The 19,869-nt window shown below is 40.5% G+C and overlaps 1 protein-coding gene and 1 long non-coding RNA gene across 2 annotated transcripts in view; one reads left to right on the top strand and one right to left on the bottom strand.

Moving 5' to 3' along the window:
* The window catches only part of LOC125447602 (uncharacterized), a 45,225-nt gene that overhangs the window by 5,842 nt on the left and 19,514 nt on the right, over positions 1-19,869 (top strand). Inside the window, exons 2-4 of the mRNA XM_048522154.2 lie at positions 10,167-10,224; positions 12,401-12,596; positions 16,463-16,553. Of these exons, the coding sequence (XP_048378111.1) occupies positions 10,188-10,224; positions 12,401-12,596; positions 16,463-16,553 (324 nt within the window). The 5' untranslated portion in view covers positions 10,167-10,187. The remainder of the gene's footprint in view (positions 1-10,166; positions 10,225-12,400; positions 12,597-16,462; positions 16,554-19,869) is intronic.
* The window catches only part of LOC132206326 (uncharacterized), a 132,708-nt gene continuing 119,087 nt past the window's right edge, over positions 6,249-19,869 (bottom strand). Inside the window, exon 3 of the long non-coding RNA XR_009442976.1 lies at positions 6,249-7,061. This is a non-coding gene — a long non-coding RNA (uncharacterized LOC132206326). The remainder of the gene's footprint in view (positions 7,062-19,869) is intronic.

Below are 19,869 nucleotides of genomic sequence, written 5' to 3'. Positions count from 1 at the left end.
CAACACACCAGGGAAAAAAGCTTCAGCCTATTCAGCCTGTCCCAATAACTCAAACCCTCCAGTCCCAGTAACATCCTTGTAAATCTTTTCTGCACCCTCTCAACTTTAACAACATTCTTCCTATAGAAGAGAGACCAAAATTGTACATAATACTCTAAAACTGGCAGCACCAATGTCCTGTACAGCTGTGACAAGATGTCCCAACTCCTGTACTCATTGTTATGACCAATGAAGGCAAATGTGCCAAATGCCTTCTTGACCACCCTATCTACCTGCAGCTCCATTTTCAAAGAACGATGCCCCTGCACCCCTAAGTCTCTTTGTTTGGCAACACTGCCCAGGGCCCTACCACTGACTATAAGTCCCGTCCTGGTTTGCATTACCGGAATGCAACACCTCACATTTATCTAAATTAATTCCCATTAACCACTCTTTGGTCCATCTGATCAAGGTTCTAATGTGTTCTGAAATAATCTTCACTTCCACTACTTGGTGTCATCTGCAAACTTACTAACCTTGCCTCCTATATTCACATCCAAATCATTTATATAAACGACTGAAAGCAGAGGACCCAGTACCAATCCTTGTGACACACGGGCCTCCAATTTGGAAAGCAATTTTCTACCACCTCCTAGCTTCAAGCCATTTTTGTATCCAATTGACTAGCCATTCCCCCCTCCCCACCCCCCGCCATGTGATTTAACCTTACGAACCAGTCTACCACGCAGGACCTTGTCGAACACTTTGCTGAAGTCCATTTGGACAGCATCTACCACTCTGCCTTCATCAATCCAGCATCTCCTCTTCTGTAACATGAATGTTTTTCAAGATATCACCATTTATTTGCCCCAAAGTTCGCTAGCCTCCATCTTCAATATAAATACTGATGCAAAATATTCATTTAGTATCTCACTAATCTCTTGTGGTTCCACGCATAGATGGCCACATTGATGTTGAAGCGGCCCTATTCTCTTCCTAGTTAATATTTTTGCCCTTAATGTACTGATAGAATCTCTTTGGATTCTCCTTAACCCTATTCGCCAAAGTTATCTCATGCCCCCTTTTTTGCCCTCCTGATTTCCCTCTTAAATATACTCCTATTGCCCTTAATCCTTCAGGGATTCATTTGATCCCACTGTCTATAACTGGCATATCCCTCCTTCATTTTCTAGACTACAGCCTCAATTTCTGTGGTGAGCCAGTATTCCCTACACCCGCCAGCCTTGCCCTTCACACTAACAGGAACATACTGTTATATGTAAAGTTGATCTTAATGCTACACCTTCGCTGTAGCTATAACACTATATTCTCCATCTTTTCTAGTACCCTGATGTACTTATATGAGGTATAATTTGCTTGGATAGCATGTAAAACAATATTTTTCACTCTATCATGGTATGTGTGAAAATAATAAACCAAATCACTTTTTACAAGGCTACAATATCACAGATGTACACACCTAGCCTGGGTTTACTGACAGTAGTGTAAATTACACACTATAACCTATTGATTTAAAATCCACAGTGATAGAGAGTGCCAAGGTGAAGTAGACACATTTATACTAAAATACCATGTTTTTGATATCATGTGACTATCCTAGAGACACAGTGGCTGTGTGGTATGGAATCTGTGCCATAAGGCAAAATCCCCCCACTTTACCTTTAATGAATGTGAATCTTTTTCTGATAATGTAAAGGGATGCATATACATAACTGTCTCAATACATTCAGTAATGCCTTTGTGGACCTATGACACAACCAAATCTAGTTCTTATACAATTGTCACAACTTGGCATTCTATCCTCATTATATTGGTGGTCTGTTTGTTGTCATGAATGGATGTGTACCATTTTCATGATAAATGTTACTAGTGTACATAGGACAGTTGTCAGACATAATTTGTTGAAGTATGCCAAGCACACTGTGGTTTGTCAACAGGCATCACACGAATAGTATATTTGATTTGTCTCACAAAAGAAAATTTAGTAAAATAGTCAGTCACCAGAATGTAATCATGTTCTTGGCTGTGGAAAATATCATTTGCAAGCTTGCACCGTGGCTTGGAAGGAATCTCGTGGAGGGACACATTCTGTCAGTTTTTGAGGTTAATGGAATTGTGTCACATGTCTTGATTCATTAATTGATATCTTTATTAATACTGGACCAATATATGGATTCATATACCAATCTCCTGGTTTATTTTGCGCCCGCATGACCTCTGTGTGTACATGGTATAATATGTGTCAGAGTAGACCTTGTATAATTATTGATAATAAAATGTGAGGCTGGATGAACACAGCAGGCCAAGCAGCATCTCAGGAGCACAAAAGCTGACGTTTCGGGCCTAGACCCTTCTGAAACGTCAGCTTTTGTGCTCCTGAGATGCTGCTTGGCCTGCTGTGTTCATCCAGCCTCACATTTTATTATCTTGGAATTCTCCAGCATCTGCAGTTCCCATTATCTCTTGTATAATTATTGTTTGGTCTTGAAGATTACATTCTTGTTTGATTGATTTACTGTCACGTGTACCAAAATACAGGGGGTTCTGCCATAACACATGTTCCAGCAACACGAATTGGCTATAATGTGACTGATGAATAGGGGAATGCTGTTTCTAAAATGCAAACTTGTGTTGGCTATAACACGAATCCATCAGTGACCTTCTTGTTGATCTTTTGGAAGATGTTTTTAGAAAGTATTGCAAGAAAATAATTTGGATTTCAAGACTCTCCACATTTTGGATAATGCGCCAAGCCTTTCTCCTACCATTGGTGAGCTTTCTGAAAACATCAAAGTGCTATTTCTATCCCCTGACGTAACCTGACTCTTTCAACGCATGGACCAGGATGCAATAGCAGCTTTTAAAGCTTGTTATTAAAGATACACATTTAAGAGGCTAATTGCAGGCACTGAGGTGGATAAGGACAGTGTTGTTCAATTTTGGAAGATCTTAACATCAAGGATGCAATTGACATTATTGTGGAAGCCTGGTTAGAAAGGACTGCTTGCATGCAGTTTGGTAAAAGTTTCTCCCAGATTTTTTTCAAGATTTTAAAACTTTTGATCCGTCAAAGGACCTCCCAAGAATCAAAGAACATTGTGTTGCTCTTGCAAAGCAAGTTGGATTTAAAGAAGTGGAGAGCAAGGATGTTGAAGAGCTACTTGAGTCCCACTGTGAAGATCTCCCTACATGCTGATCTAACTTGTCACTGAGGGGGAGTGGAAGCTGGAGATGAAGTCCAGGATGCGGCACCACAGGAGCTTTCTACTTCTGTTCTGTCGTCTATCCTGAAGGAAATTGAGATGCAGCTGCATCTCTTAGAGGACAGTGATTATACTGCAGAATACAGCAGGATAGCAGTTCGTAGAATTAGATCTTATTTGGCACCCTGTGAATAGCTTCTTCATCAAAGAAGAAAAAGGGCAAAGCGGCAAAACTGGATGTCTTTTTTAAGTCAACCCCCAGGAAACAGTCAGAAGACAATGAATCACAGCCATCCACTTCTGTGTTGACTATTTTTCGCTCTAGCTCAGCGACCACAACTGCACCTGAAGGTGATAATGATGTTGATGACGACCCTCAGCCCCTGCTTCAGCAACGAGCGACCTGAAAACCACCTCCCCAATCAAGTCATCTTGACATTTTTCAAGAGAAGCTGTTAAATTCACTTTTATTTCAATATTATATATGAATTAAGCATTTAGTCAAACTGTGCCATCCTTTGTGTTAACCTTTTGAGGATTTTTGAGCAACTTTGAGTGATATTTTTTGGTGGTCTGCCCCAACCTCTCTTTTCCCACAGGCTCCATTATTTCTACAGCGCGACTTTCTATAATGCTATGTTGCACAGGAACACAATTATTGCATTATAGCAGACCCCCCACCCCGTAGAGTGAAAAACTTTGTTTCATTAGGGACCTGGTGGATGTATTCGGGCCATCCATTGATGATAATGATCTCTAGTTTTGCAGCTGGTCGTTACCTAACATAGCTTGCTAAATCTGCTCTGCTTGGCTGTGATCAAAATGCATGCAATCAGTTTTGCAATCTGCAATATTTGATGTTGCAACTAACAGATTTGTCACATCATGGATCGTAATAATACAGGCCGGTGCGTACCAGTAGACTGATAGGAGGCCCATCTGATGTAAAAGGTATTCGGTGTTCATCCCAAGGATCCATATTCACATTTAAGATGGATAATGCCAATGCCTTGGAAGACAAACCATTGGTAAGCAGTTAGTTTATGTAGAGTACATAACATTATGTCAGCTTCCTGAGTAGCTCTCATGTGAGATACCTAAAGCGATGATGTTTGCATTTGCAATAGTGTCAGTCTTAGTGTACAGCGCATGTTGTCTACTTTGAATGGAGGTAAGGGTTTCAAATTTTCTGAAGGTGTCCATATGGTGTGTTAAGCTGACCACATATACCTCCTGACACCGTGTTGTCAGCTGCAACACTGTGGTTACCACTTGGATTTTGTTGACATGTTTGCTTTCCATTTATGGAACTTTAGAAACTATTTTTGCATTATCCCTTATTTGGCTGTTCACATTCTGCTGTGGAGCATGATGTTGTGCTTTGGGCTATTGGAGTTTTGACATATTTTATCTCAATCCCCTCTTATAGAACATTACCTCACAAAATGCTGGACATTATCTTGGTGGATGAACCAAACATGTTAGGGGAGATTTGGATGTTGCACTTAGACAAGAGGATGAACCTCTAAAAGGATGCAGTGTTTGTGCCAGAGTTGAGCACTGTAGATGCTGCTGGTCTGCTACAGTTGCTTCACACTTCTGTCATTCTAGCAGAGCTTCAATGGTTTGTTTTTTGGGGTTTGTCCTGAAGTGTCTTAGGAAGGATTTGATATATGTAGAGGCAGTGACAAGTCCCATAAGCCTATCACCTTAGGTTCAGCAAAGCCACATTGTACCTAGTGTTGACATCTGCTGATGAGTTGGTTGATTGTTCCTCCTAACTTGGAGTTATGGCATGAGCTGTATCCTGAAATTGACTGAAACTTTAAGTTCATCTTCTAAAATGTTGTATGATATTACATGATACAAGTTGGCGGCAAAGTAGCAGAGCTGCGTTCAGGTTTCTGAGCCCAGCATCCGTCTTTTAGATCTGGATAATTGTCTTTTGGTTCTGTTTCTTTTATTTCTGCTATTGTCTTTTTAAACGCTGGTTTTGTAACCAAGACGGCGTCGGGGATTGGTTACTTTGCACACTTCTCACTGTACTCCTATGGTCCTATACTTAAGTGCACGTGGCAATAAAATCTTATTCTAAAATTCTAAAATCTTAAAACGTTGTCAAAATCTTAGGGTCATTGTTAGAGATACCAAAGAATCTATTCTTGTTAGCCCTTCGGTGTCCAAATGAAAAAAAAATTGACTGCCTGTTGTTCTTTGACAATCATCTTTTGATTCAGGAAATAAAGATTGAATAACTGAAGTTCTGACAGAATCAAAGAAAAGTATGTTGTAGAAGTGACAATCCATGGTTAGACATTTGGTTCCCTTTCTTTATGCCTTTTAAAATGCCAGTGTAAGAATCTATATTGCACTGCAGTACTTTTTTATAATTGGCTTCTGTATTTTTTTAAAATTGTATGTTGCTGCCTATAAAGAATTGCAGGCTTGTAGTAAGTTTCTGCCTAGAGGTAGCATAATGTCAAAAAGTGTGTGATGAAATTACATTAGAGATTTCTGAAGAAGGGTCCCAACCCGAAACGTCAGCCTTCCTGCTCCTCTTAAGCTGCCTGGTCTGCTGTTTTCCTTCAGCTCCACACTGTGTTATCTCTTATTTATGATGAAATTACATGGACTTTTTAAAGATTTTCATGATTTAGAAAAACAATTGGTGGAACTGGCCAACATCTGGACATGGATAAGTCTTTTTAATGTAGAAATCTGCCTTTTAGTGATTTCTTCCAGGAGTGCTTTGGAGCTGTCCTTTCAGAATCATCTTTACGTTTCTTTTCAAACAATTTAGAGCCAAAGCCCCTCATGTTTGTTTTTCTCCTTATGGGAGAGAAGGGTGAAGTACTGTTGTGTTTCAGTACAGGTTTGTAACCATTAGTTTTGATTGTATTTGTTAACTTCAGTTCTGAACTTGACAGCTTGATATAAACCATTAGGAAAAGTGAGTTTTTTTTGTTTTGATTTCTTTTCATTTATTATAGTCACGTATACCTAAGTACAGTAAAAAGTTTTGCTTTGCGTGCAGTACAGACGGCTTATACCATACAAAGTGCATTAGGGTACGGAGCGAGGAATACAATGAGATCAACATTAAATTTAAAACTTGAAAGGTCCACTCAGAAGTCTAATAACAGCTGGGAAACAGCTATTCTTGAATCTGTACTGTTTTATGTCTTCTGCCTGATGGAAGAGGGTGGAAGAGAGTACAACCAGGTGCGACGGGTCATTCCGGCAAGATAGCAGCAGGGTAAGTTGCTGCATTTGGAGCTGCACTTTGCTTGCCATATTCCTTTGCTTTCCTTTTTCTCCTCTTCTTCTCGGGCTGTGTCCTGTGGTGACAACAGATCAATTGTGGGCCAGAGCGACGGCAGCAGACCAAGACTGGACCAGTTTGGCGGCAATAGAAGATTGGTGAGGCAGCGGTGGCGAGAGCGGGTCGGTGAGGCAGCTGCATTCAGCGGCGAGAGTGGGCCTTTTGTATGGCAATGGGGCTTTCTGGTTGTCTTACCCGTTGGAGCAGCACCTGCACCGTTCTGGAGATGGAACTTGGGACTTTAAGATCTGGAGTTGTTTTCTTGTTTGCCTTTTGGCTCAGTTAATATCTTTTAATACTTTTTTTATAACCAAGTGAGCAGCAGTGAATGGTGACTTTGTGCACTTTTCATTGTACTTGTGTATTCCTAGTACATGCGAGGCAGCGGGATGTTTAGATGGAGCCAATGGATGTAAAGCTAGGTTGTGTGATGGATTGGGCTGTGTTCATGGCTGTGCAGTTCCTTGAAGTCTTGGGAAGAACAATTACCAAACCACGTTGTGATGCATGCTGATAGAATGTTTTCTATGGTGAATCTGTAAAAATTCATAAGAGTTGAAACATTACTGTCAATATTTTAGCTTAATTTGAAATCAAATTAATGCAGATGCTGGAATCTGTACTGAAAACAACAAATGCTGGAGATCACAGTGTGTTAGACAGCATCTGTGGAGAGAGCAAGCTAATGTTTTGAGTCTAGATGACTCTTCGGCTCTCATGAAGAGTCATTTAGAGTCAGCATTAGCTTGCTGTTTCTCTATGGATGTTGCCTGACCTACTGTGATCTCCAACATTTATTGTTTTCAGTTTTATCTTTTCTTTAACCTTCTTACTACCACTAACTAAATGTCATGACTATCTTTAGTGCCCACTTACACAACCAGATTTTAGTACATCTTACTGCCACAGTGATTCCGTTTTGCGGTTGACTATATATTTTCAAATGTGTACCAGATAGTGGGGTTCTTTTGAATCAGGTATCAGTAGTTCTTTTTAACAACACTTGCCATTTACAAGGTTATAATATCACAGAGATAGTCCAGTTTTGTGTTTTTGATGTTTGTGTACAGTATATATTCTTAACTGATTTACTCTATTATGCAGAGACAGAAAGAGAGACTAAATGCAAAAATGAGTACCTTTATTCCAGAATGCCATGTGTCATGCTGTCATGTAACTATCTTAAAGGTACATTATCTGTGGAGTTTGGAATCATTACCCTAAACAAACTTTCTGCAGACTGGTGAGGTCCCAGTTAATGTGTTTCCATTGCATACGTAGAAAATTGAAATACTTTAACAGCACTTTACTGAATCTCACGTTGAAAGGTAACAATTGAAACAGTGTTTATTGCAGTAGCATCACCCACTACAATTTTCCACAAATCTCCTGAACGTGTGCAATCTTAAGTCAGAGATACCATATTCATTTGTAGGTATTCTTTACCTGAGCGGTTTCAGATTTTTCTAGCTCCTAGTTAGCTGAGCCCTTTGTTGACAGGTTTTAAACTGTTTGCCTTGCAACCTTCCTCTTCCTTCCCCACCGTTGCAGCCTCCCTCTCCTGACCTTGTCTTTGAAGCTTCCTTCTTTTCCTGTTCTTACCTCTCCCTCACCCTTGCAGTCTCAGTCTCTCTCTCTCTCTCTCTCTCTCTTTTCCCCACCCCCCCTCTCTCTCACCCCCCCCCCCCCACACACACACACACACACACACACACACACCGCCAAACCTCTTGCAGGTCCCCTGTCTTCCTGGCTCCCTTGCCTGTCTCTCCTCCTCGTCTTGTGTCTCCCACTACCCCATCACTGTTTTGGACTCCCTGTCTCCCTGAGCTACCTTGCAATCTTACTTTCCCCAAAATCCCTAGAATAGCACACAGGTGGATGACTCGACAAAAGGGCAGCTCTTCACTTCTCCGCTTCCAGCTCCCCCTCCTGGCCTCTTCAGAACAGTGGCTGGCTGCTGGACCTTAGTTCCTAGTTCCCCCACTTTTGGCTCCTCTGCACTCGTACTTTGGCCTGTCCTCGCTCACTGCCCCCGACAACCTGTCACACTTCCCCCAAGGTCTAGAGTCAGCCACCTCATTTCCATTTCCCAGCTGCACATTCAGCGTTTGTTGTTGACTTGCCTTGCATAGTGACTACTATAACATTTAGCAGATTTGAGGACTGCTGAACATCCAAAATAATACCAGTGACACCACTTTTAATAAGATATTATTGTAAGTGTGCGGAATATTGCCAAACCACATGGGCTAGCAGATAGTATCATGAGGTCTGTAAGCAGCATGTAATTAGGTTACTTGAAGGATGTTTGAATTCTCTAACTGGGTGTTGCCACAGCTGCCAAGGATTTCAAATTTGACGCAAAAGGCACTGGTACGTGCTTGTTGCAGACAACATAATTGAAACAATGCTGTGTTAATTATGTAGAGAATGTCAGCTACAATTTGCAGAGAATGACGTAAATTAACAAAATCTGGACTTAATTGACAAAAAAAATCATGTTTTACCTTTCCTGCAAGATATCAGATTGAATGAAAAGAAAGTTAAGCCAGCAAAAGACCCAGCAATTTTTATGCCAAGATTTTTTTAAGATAATGCCATTTAGGACTAATGACCTGTCAGTTGGTGGAACTCTAAAACTCAGAATCAGAGCCTTGTAAATTCTAGTCCCACTCCTTAGAAGAAAATTTATGCTGATATTCCAATGCAGTTCTGAAGGAATGCTTCAATGCCAGTGAGGTGTTCTTTCAGGTGAACAGTAGGCTGAGGCCTTGTCTGGTCTATTAAGCAGATGGAAAAGATCGCATGGCACTATTTTCAGTAGAAGGGACCAATATTCGTTCTTCCTTCAGCCTCCAAGAAATAGATTATTCAGTTACTTTGCTGTTTCTAGGGGCTTGCTGTGTGCAAACTGGCTGCTGCATTTCCAAATTTATAACAGTGATCAAACTTTCAAGGTATTCATTGGTTGTATCATTCATTGGGACATCCTGGTTTTGAAAGATAATCTATAAGTCTGAATCTCCTTCCAAAGTTACAGCACTTTTGATTTCTTGATGAGTCCAATAGATGTTATTGAGGATTCCTGCCACATGCAATGTTTATAGTTGTGTGTTAGCTTGCTCAGTCCATTTCTACTGGGCATGGATGTCACACACATTGGTTATGAATCATTTGCTGTTTCAACTATGCAAACTATTATTGCTACAATACATTATAATACTATACATTATAGCATTAAGGCCACCTTAGTGAGATGCAGGCTAGTGAGTAAACATAGCTGTTTTTGCCAAGGCAAATGGATTATTTAAGAAGTTGCAACTGGCAATTTGAAATTTGTGTCAACGCAATGATCATTTAATTCAAATTTTAGTGCTTATTTCCCACTTTGTGATATTATTTATGTTGCTTAATTTAAATTATTGGGTCATTCAAACTTTTAAAGCAAACAAAATCAGAATGAAACTTATAAGTAGACAGGTGTGCTTGTTTCAATCTTAATTGTTGGTCGTGTTTCTAGTTCAGCATCTTGCAGACTTCATAATGCCTCTGATGATTTTATTTCAGCTCTCAGATTCTGTTTTTAGTCATATACTTTGTCATGGCATTTGCTATTTGTAGATTTTGTTGCTTTGTAGATATTTCTCAGGGAACGTGACATGAATAAACGGAAGAAGTCATTCTCTGTGGCTACAAGTAAGTGTAAACATTTTTTCCTGGAGAAGTGACTGAGACTGTGTTTACAGCAGTCTTGGTGACATGTTTTCTCAGACTAGCGTGGCTTAGTAGTTAGCACGGCACCAGAGAACCAGGCTCGAATCCGCCCTTTGGCAACTGTCTGCGCAGAATTTGCATATTCTCACCATGTCTGTTTGGGTTTCCTCCGGGTGTTCCAGTTTCCTCCCACATTCCAAAGACGTGCAGGCTAGGTGGATTGGCCATGCTAAATTGCCCACAGTATCCAGGGCTGTGCAGAATAGTTGAACTATCCTTGGGAAATGTGGGTTCATGGGGATAATGTTGGGGGTTGGGCCTGGGTGGCATGCTTTTCGGAAGATCATTGTGGACTTAGAAAGATACTAAGATTTGTTCTAATACACAAATTAAGAACTAAAAGAAAAGAAAATGTGATCATGGTGTTCGTAAATCTACACTCCCTATTAACAGGAATATTAAATTCTGTGTTACAAATGAGGTTGAAATAAACTTGCGCTGAAAGACTGGTGTTATATGATCCTGTCATAACCACTGTCCTGCCACTTCTCTCGCATGTAATTTCTGGTCCTTTGCCTTAATCACTAGATACAGACATTGTTCCTTTGAATGTTTCTCCTAACTCTAAATATGTTACCTCATATGTTCTTTCTTGTTCATCAATCCTCAGTGTCAAAATCAAAACTGATTTCAACCTGCTGATATCAAAATTGTTCTTATTTCCCCCATTCTTATTCCAGCTTTATGGGGTTTTGGAACCTAACCATAATGGTCATTCATATACTTCATTTTGAACTGCCTTGCAACACTCTCCATTTCTTGTGCTTGGTTATATCCTGCATCATGAGCCATCACCCAGTTTTCACACTCAACAGCACCTGTTTCACCTTATTAAAAATACCTTCTCCTGAAAAGCACTGAATATGTTTTACTTCCCTGCTTGTTAGCTACCCATATTTAAAAAACGGCAGGTTTGTATCACTTTCCAAGTATTAATTCATATCATAATTTAAAGTGCATCCAACATAAAATGCCTGAGGAAGGGCCTCTGGACTTGAAACGTTAATTCATTTTTCCTTCACAGATGCTGCCAGACCTGCTGAGCTTTTCCAGCAACTTTGTTTTTATTTCTGATTTACAGCATCTGCAATTCTTTCATCTTTCATAAAATGCCTTTTCTTCTCTGGAGCTGTTTGAAGCTAGATGATACAGTTCTCAATTTGCACCAAACAATTATTATATAGCCTTCTGTATGAAAATTGCAACATAGTTTTCTGTGAGCAAAGCAATTTACTCTGCGTCACTGCACAATACACATTATATATTTCTTTACTATGACATTTTTCTAAAAATTCAAGAGGAAAATCCCAAAGCCACCTTGGAGAATTATCAGAGATAATGGGAACTGCAGATGCTGGAGAATCCAAGATAACAAAGTGTGAAGCTGGATGAACACAGCAGGCCAAGCAGCATCTCAGGAGCACAAAAGCTGACGTTTCGGGCCTAGACCCTTCATCAGAGTCTGATGAAGGGTCTAGGCCCGAAACGTCAGCTTTTGTGCTCCCGAGATGCTGCTTGGCCTGCTGTGTTCATCCAGCTCCACACTTATATGATAATTCTCCAAGATAACAAAGTGTGGAGCTGGATGAACACAGCAGGCCAAGCAGCATCTCGGGAGCACAAAAGCTGACGTTTCGGGCCTAGACCCTTCATCAGACTCTGATGAAGGGTCTAGGCCGGAAACGTCAGCTTTTGTGCTCCTGAGATGCTGCTTGGCCTGCTGTGTTCATCCAGCTCCACACTTTGTTATCTTGGAGAATTATCATATATGTTACCCTAAAGCTTGTAAGAACACTGGGTTTCAGTATTCTGACAACTAGATTAATCCTTAACCTTCTCCCTCGCTCCTCATCCGAGGACTGTGCTTACTGTCCAACTAGGACCAACTGATGGCAAAGTTGACTTGCCACATGTACGCCACTCAGATTATGTTGGATGAATTAGCCCTTTCACACGAGGTCATGACCAAAGCTAGAGAACAAGTGATGCACCAACAACTATTTTTTTGCAAAATCACAATTGTGACTACTTCAAAAGAACTCTGTTGGTGTAGTGATTACTTATTTAAGAGTGAATTTGCTTTATCATTTCATTGAAGAGGATGGTACAATACCTGTTGTAAAGAAGGTGAAAATGAAGTGTTTGCAACCTGGTGAGGAAGAAGACGCAGACACAATAGAAACAGAATGCAAGACTGTGACAGAAGAGCAAGAAACAGAAGATATTTCAATAAAACCTGCCGAGGAGGAACAACTAGCAACCAGCAATAATAATGTGGAACATACAGAGCACAGGTAAAGGAAACTTCCATACTTTGTGCAGCTTACACACAAGATCAATCAGAATAAGATTAACTCTGGATAGGTATTCATTGGAACATTGTATATTATTCTGTTTCTGAGTTCTTGGGCTATGTCTTGTAATCTGGCACTTCGCCAAAATAATTATCATTATCCCCCTACCTTAATTAGTTTGTATAGTTTTGGATTACTTGGTAGACCCTCATTATGTGACTTTGATATCTGCTCATATTATTCAGCCATTTGGTTTGTCTCTAGCTTCATAGTATTTTTCATTATTTGTAATTATCTCTTTGCCTTAATTAATTGGTTCGCAGTGAATCCTTCACTTGTTATTCAGCTGTTGACACTTTACTCATATTGTTTGACAATTTTGTTCACCTGCAAAGACTTCTTACTCAACCTGTCGATGGTCCACTGATACTATTTGAATTTATCTGATGACACTTTCACTTACCTGTAATTATCTTGTCATTACCTCTCCGCCTATACATTCTGTGCCTGTGTACTTCCCTCCACTTCAACTGACAAAGGTGTAGCGCTTAAAATCTTGCAAATTTAAATAAACCTGTTGGACTATAATCTAGTGATAATGGGAACTGCAGATGCTGGAGAATCCAAGATAACAAAGTGTGGAGCTGGATGAACACAGCAGGCCAAGCAGCATCTCAGGAGCACAAAAGCTGACATTTCGGGCCTAGACCCTTCATCAGAGAGATTCTCTGATGAAGGGTCTAGGCCCGAAATGTCAGCTTTTGTGCTCCTGAGATGCTGCTTGGACTATAATCTAGTGTTGTGTGACTTCTGACTTTGTCCACCCTAGTGCAACACTGGCATCTCCACATCACTCTTATTATTGCTGGCAACATCTTCCCTCACTCATTGTCACCGACGCCGACACCAATAACTTGGTGTAACCACCCACTCTACTGGGGGAACTTACCCAGCTGCCCAGAACGTAATTGCTATGCCACCCAATCTATCCCTCTAATACCTGCCTCTATCTCATTCTAGCAGGGAAAAAAAACAGCCCTCAACAGTGTAACGATAGTAACAAAATCAGCCAGCTGTACTCACAAAGTGTGAGTCCCCTGACTGGGCTTGTTAATGTGGTCCAATCAGGGAATCCTGGCTAACAGATATAAACAGGAGAGTCAGAGGTTTTGTCCACTCTGAGAGCTGTCTCTGCAGAATCTGGACCAGTGTCAAATAACTGTGCATGTGTAAATAAAGGGTGACTTGGTGATGGGATGTCGTCCTTTGTGGAGTCACTTCAAACAGGGCAGAAAGAATCAAGACTGATGGTGGGCTGCCTGACATTTGATTTCTCCCCCTTATTTTATTCATTCATATCACTGGCATTTATTGCCCATCCCTGGTTGCCCTTTTTTAAGTTCATTCACAAGATGAGGGTGTCTCTGGCCAGGCAGTGTTTATTGCTGATCTGTAATTGCTCAGACAACAGTTAAGAGTCAGCCACACATTGCTATGGGTCTGGAATCACATGTAGACCAGACCAGGTATTAATAGCAGACTACTTCGCTAAAGGGCATCAGTGAACCAGATGGGTTTTTCTGACAATCAGCAATGGATTCATCATCATCATTAGACTCTTAATCCCAAATTCTTTTTACTGAATTCAAATTCCACCATCTGCTGTGGCAGGATTCGAACCCATGTTCCTGGAACATGATCTGGATATCTAGATTAACAGTCCAGCGACAATACCACTAGGCCATTACCTCCTCATCTTGAGAAGGTGGTGGTGAGCTGCCTTCATGTGTTGCAGGTTGACTCTACAAATTCTGGATTTTCATTGCTGAGATGTGAAGACTGTAGTTGGATTAGCTGATGCCAGAAATGGTTCAGATGACAGGTGCTATCAGGTGGACTGTATAGAAGGTCCACTGCTGTGCCGTGGGATTTTGTCCTGGCTCCCATGAAAAAATGTAAATCCCTGTAACTCTCACTTGCTTACTTCCTGTACATGTCACCTCCTGACCCCATGTCAGCCTATGACCACCCTACCCACAACCAATGGCCCTATCCCAAGCTATTACATCCCATGGTGCCCATACCAACCTGAACTCCTCCAACGATCTCCTTGTGGATCCTCTACCTGTCCCCAAAGCGTTTGAAAAAAATAGGAATTCATTTATTCATAACATTCCACCTTTTATTAAAGAAAAGACCTTTATAACAGGCCAATAAAGTATCAATCATTGATGCTATTTAAAGTAACAATAGCAAAAACTGAATTTTGTATAACTGACAGCAGAGATCAGAGAAGCAGAGCTAATAATCAGTGTTTTCCCTGAGGTCCAACTATTTCAGTAGTCTCATAGTTGTCTGTGCTCTGAGATGTGCTTGTTATGCATTCTTGGCAGTGGAGCCTGCCAGATTCTGAGCATTTGGTGTGTGCACTTACCTGAACAAGACTGCACCCTCAAAAGGCACTCCTGAAAATCAGAATATCCAAAAAATGTGCTCAGGAATTCTGCAAGCGGGACTTGCCTGCCATTTATAACGTTCCTGAATCATCCTGATTCAGCAAAGTCCAGGCCAGTGTCTTCAGTGGACACTAAAGCAGCATTCCTAAGCTGCACATCTGCAAGAGAAATCCAAGGACCTGTGCACGGCAGTTGCTGTGCTGATGCTGATCACGGCATTGAAGCCTGGTTCTGGAATCCGCTTCCACACAGATATCAGAGGTCCATATAGCCAAAATAAAATGAGAGGGAACGCTGTTTCTGAGCCTGCCTGTGGTGGATAGTGGATGAGTTAGCATGGAACTATAACAGCAAAGAGTGGGAGCATGATTTGGAATGACCTGACCCGACTTAATGGTATCAACAGTCTTGGGATGTATTAAGAATTCCATGTTGAAATGAACAGCATCAGGGGCCATGGGCAGAGTTGATATAACAGACATGGGGGAGGAGGGTGGTGCTAGTGTAGGGAGGAAGGTGTGTGAATGATACAGTTGGGACATGGGAATGTGTTGAGATGAGGGTGTGTGAGTTGATGTAGATAGGACATGGAGGGTGTGTGAGAAAGAGGTGTAAGTCAGTGGGGTTGGGACAAGGATAATGTGTTGGGATGAGGGGGGTGTGAGTGTATATGGAAGGGGCATGAGGATTATGTGGGGTCGAGGGGATGTGAGTTGTATGGACGGGGCATAGAGATTATGTAGGGAGGATTGGTTGTGAGTTGGAATGGATGGAACGGGGACAAATTATGAGAGAAGGGTGTGTGAGGAATGAGACCAGCAGAGTTGTTCTTAATTTTAACTGTTGCACTGTAGTCACAGATCAAAAAGAGAGTTTTTTGCAGTCTGACTTTGCCAGTACTATTGCCCCTTTTTAAGGGGTCTGCTAGGACCGATCCCTGAAAATATCATTTGTTTGTAGAAGTAGGTAAGTGTGCAAAAGTCCAATTATTTTTCCTGTAAGTGGAAATGGAATAATATCTCAGCTGTGAGGTCCCATTCAAGCATCTTTAGTTATTCCAAAAGCTCTACTTTGTATCATGATTTGAATGTGGAGAAGCACAAAGTTTTTTAGGATTCAATAATTCCTTAACTCATGACTGACTCTTCTTGCAATCTGTGTGATGAGCTCAGAACCAGGTTATAGTCCAACAGGGTTATTTGAAAACACAAGCTTTGAGAGCATAGCCCCTTTGTCAGGAACCTGTGCAATACTCGATCCTTTTCCCATTGCACCACTGTTTAAAATAATAAAAGAGGAGTGATGCTGGTAAAAAAAAAACTAGTTGATATTACGATTCTCAATCCTGCTTATTTGTGTTGTATATACATTATTGGAACCACACTCACTGCTGTTTCCTTCCTGTTTTAGAACAAGTATGATTCTACAAGAGGTAGAAGAAAAAGGCTGCAGAACAAATAGTTCACAGAATGGTGAACATTTCTTATTTCCACTTTCTCAGGTTTGTTGGTAAATTGCTTGGGTTTGAACATTGTGTTCTTCACAGAATTTCAATTTGTCTTTTTGAGTCCAACTATATATATATGATCCACCTATCTGAGAAAAGAGGATTAGGTTGCCTTATCTCAATCTAGTGTTCTGTACTAACAGTACCAGATCCTAACACTGTGTGCTGATACTCTGCTGTCTCTCTATTCTGCTACTGGATCTTCTTAAAAGCAGATTAGTTGAGGAACTTATCCCTTAGCTTGAAGATAAGGGAGTGAAATCAGCCAAGTTGTCTCACTAACTGTGCTGGAAGCTGATGTTCATCATTGAGTATTCAGTCCAGATCTTCATCCAAATTGAAATGAATTAATAATAATAATAGTAATTTATCGTTATATGTATTTATGAAAACACAGTAAACTGTATGTCATCATAAGCCTGCACTGTTTTAATTGCATAAATTATAAAAAGAAATATAAAATTAAGTCAAATTTCATTCTTTGTTCCATCCACGCTTTCTTCATTTTCAAAGTGGCTATGGGAATAAAACAAAAATTGCTGAAAATTTGTGGGAAGGTGTTGACATAGTATTAATGTCATAAATCTAGAGACCCAGGCTAATGTTCTGAGGCATGGGTTCAAATCCCACCATGGGAGCTTGTGGAATCAATTAATAACATCTGGAATTAAAAACTAGTCTCAGTAATAGTAATAGTGAGATTTTAAGTGATTGCTATAACAAACAATCTGATTCACTACATTCTTACCTGGTCAGACATATAGGTGACTCCAGATCTACAGCAATGTAATTGGCTCTGAACTGCCATCTGAAATGGACAAGTCAATCATACAGTTCAAGGACAATGAGAGATGAGTAACAAACATTGGTGTTTCCAGTGTTGTTCACATCCTATCAAAACATTTAAAAAATCAGCAGCTTATGACAACATTTTTGGAGCTTAGTTAGCTTATCCATTTCATTAAGCATCTCTGGCCACTACTGTGGCCTTCCCACTTGATCACTTCTACCACAGTACAGAAAAGTACATCTTTAATGAAGCCTCTTCCACAATAATACTATGAGTACAGTGTGGTAGAAGAGTCATCACACTGTTCTTCAGCTGGGCTTTATCATGGTCCACCATATCATTTGAACAAAAGTTAATAGAATGCTCCAGGACCTGAGGTCCAAAGTGGTGGCCAATCCCTGTATTATTTTTCTCAGCCAGATGTAACCCACACTGCACTGTATGTGGACTCTTCACAAAACTACTTGTGCAAATTACTACTAACTGGTAAATCAGTAATTCCAGTCAGACCAGTTAGTTGGCAATGCCAGTGGAACTCTTGGGTGACATTCTGATTGCGATGTTGTTAAAGGGCAGAGGTCTCAATGGTGATGAGATGGGTCTGCCCTGTGCTGTGGAGATGTGCAAGGGAGAGCTTTGAGAATGCCACCGTGACAGGTGGCCGCTGCTGAGGGAGGTGTGTAGAAGGTGAGTGTGACGGGAAACTGGAGAACCCAGAGGAAACCCAGGCAGACGTGGAGTCACTGTGCAATCTCTACCCAGACAGCCATCCAAGGCTGGAATTGAACCTGGGTCCCTGGTCATGACAGGGAGCAGTTCTAACCACTGAACCATTGTTCTGCCCTAAAAAAAATGAGTTATTAAAATTGGACTACCCTCAATACAAAACATTTATTTCCAAAGTAAACCTGTCCTTTTCCTTAACCAATTTAAGTCTTATTGAATTATGGTCACTATCACTGAAATGCTCATTCATGGCCATATCTATCACTTGCTTAGTTTTGTTCTCTAAAATTAGGTCTAGCACCTCCCTCTCAAAACTGAGGTGGCCTTTGTGGGGTGAGCATGTTTTTTTTTTATTTTTTTTATTTTTTTCTTTGCCTTTGAAAATAGATGGAAACCCCCAGTATCTGATGGCCTTTACAAACAGTTGGGGCCATTCGGACACTGCCGAAAAGACACCAGCCCAGGAATATTGCCATGACTATTCAAATGGGCTGCCTGCTTCAGCTTTTAGGGAAGCTGAGCCAATGTTACTCCCAACTATTGTCTCGGGTTCTCTGACTCCCAACCAAATGCCCCATTGTAAAACTTCACTTCTGTTATTTCGGTAGAAGTGAGCATCTTGTAGAGAAAGATGAAGGAGACAGAATTGGTTTGAAAAAGGAAATTTCAGTGTTACTTTTTTATTACTACTTTTGTCTTACATTTTATTCAAAACATAAGACTTTCCTAAGAATTGTAACATAAAATTCAGAGATATAGACAGTTTACCTCGCACAGTATTCTAAGTGAAAACATGTAATTGGATTGTAAACCAAATCAACACTTTGTAGTCACTGCGATACACCGTAGTAACTGTAGCACTGATGAAATAAAACTGTTAAACGCCTTAGATATAGACACTATGGATATACGTTTCTAATGCTGTTATCTACCACTTTGTTCATCATACTTGAAATTCCAAGTAACTTTAATCATGAGGAATGATCACTTGTTCAGCTGCTGGTTGTTGATTTTATAGTGGGGATCAAGTATGTCTTGAGCAGATGCTTTATGTTTACTTTTGCTCAAAACTTTTCTCAGTCACTTATGAAAGTATACAGCATACTATTCTTCCCTTGACTTTCCAAGATGGACTCTAGTTATTGTTCATGCTGTTATCTGTCATAAGACAAAGTAGCTGGCGTAAGTCATTAGGCCCATCACACCTCTTCCATCATCCAGTAAGATCATGGCTGACGTGATTATGGCTTGAACTCCACGTTCCTGCTGGGTCCGTATAACGCTTAGATCAACAATATTTCCAAATCAGCATTAAAGATACAACCAATGACCCAGGCTCTAACGTTCTCTGGGAAAGAGAACTCAAACAATGATGACCTTCTAAAATTCCTCATTTTTGTATAAAGTGGGAGATCCTTTTGTTATTACCTGTCCCTTAGTTCTAGATTCCCCATAAAAGGAAACATCATCTCAGCTTCTCTCTTGCTAAATACCCACCAGTATCTATGCTTCTTTGCAATTACTTATCATTCTTCTAAGCTCTAATGAGTGCTGGCCTCACCTACTTACCCTTTCTGATATAGCAGTGACAAGAGAATTTGCTTTTACGATGTCGGAATTCCACAGTTCAGAACGTGGGATGGCTTTTCCCTACGTTAAGGTTTTCATGACAAATTATGATTGCAAGGCCAGCTTGTTGCTGCACTAGTTGGTTCACCCTTAGAAGCATACAAAAATAGGTCACTCTAATCTATATCATGGACCAATTTCACTTAATTATGTCTCACATTTCAG

Source organism: Stegostoma tigrinum, chromosome 35 (genome assembly GCF_030684315.1).
Source record: "Stegostoma tigrinum isolate sSteTig4 chromosome 35, sSteTig4.hap1, whole genome shotgun sequence".
Lineage (NCBI taxonomy): Eukaryota > Metazoa > Chordata > Chondrichthyes > Orectolobiformes > Stegostomatidae > Stegostoma > Stegostoma tigrinum.
The sequence above is the reverse complement of the archived record's forward strand: the minus strand, read 5'-3'. Positions and strand labels throughout refer to the sequence as shown.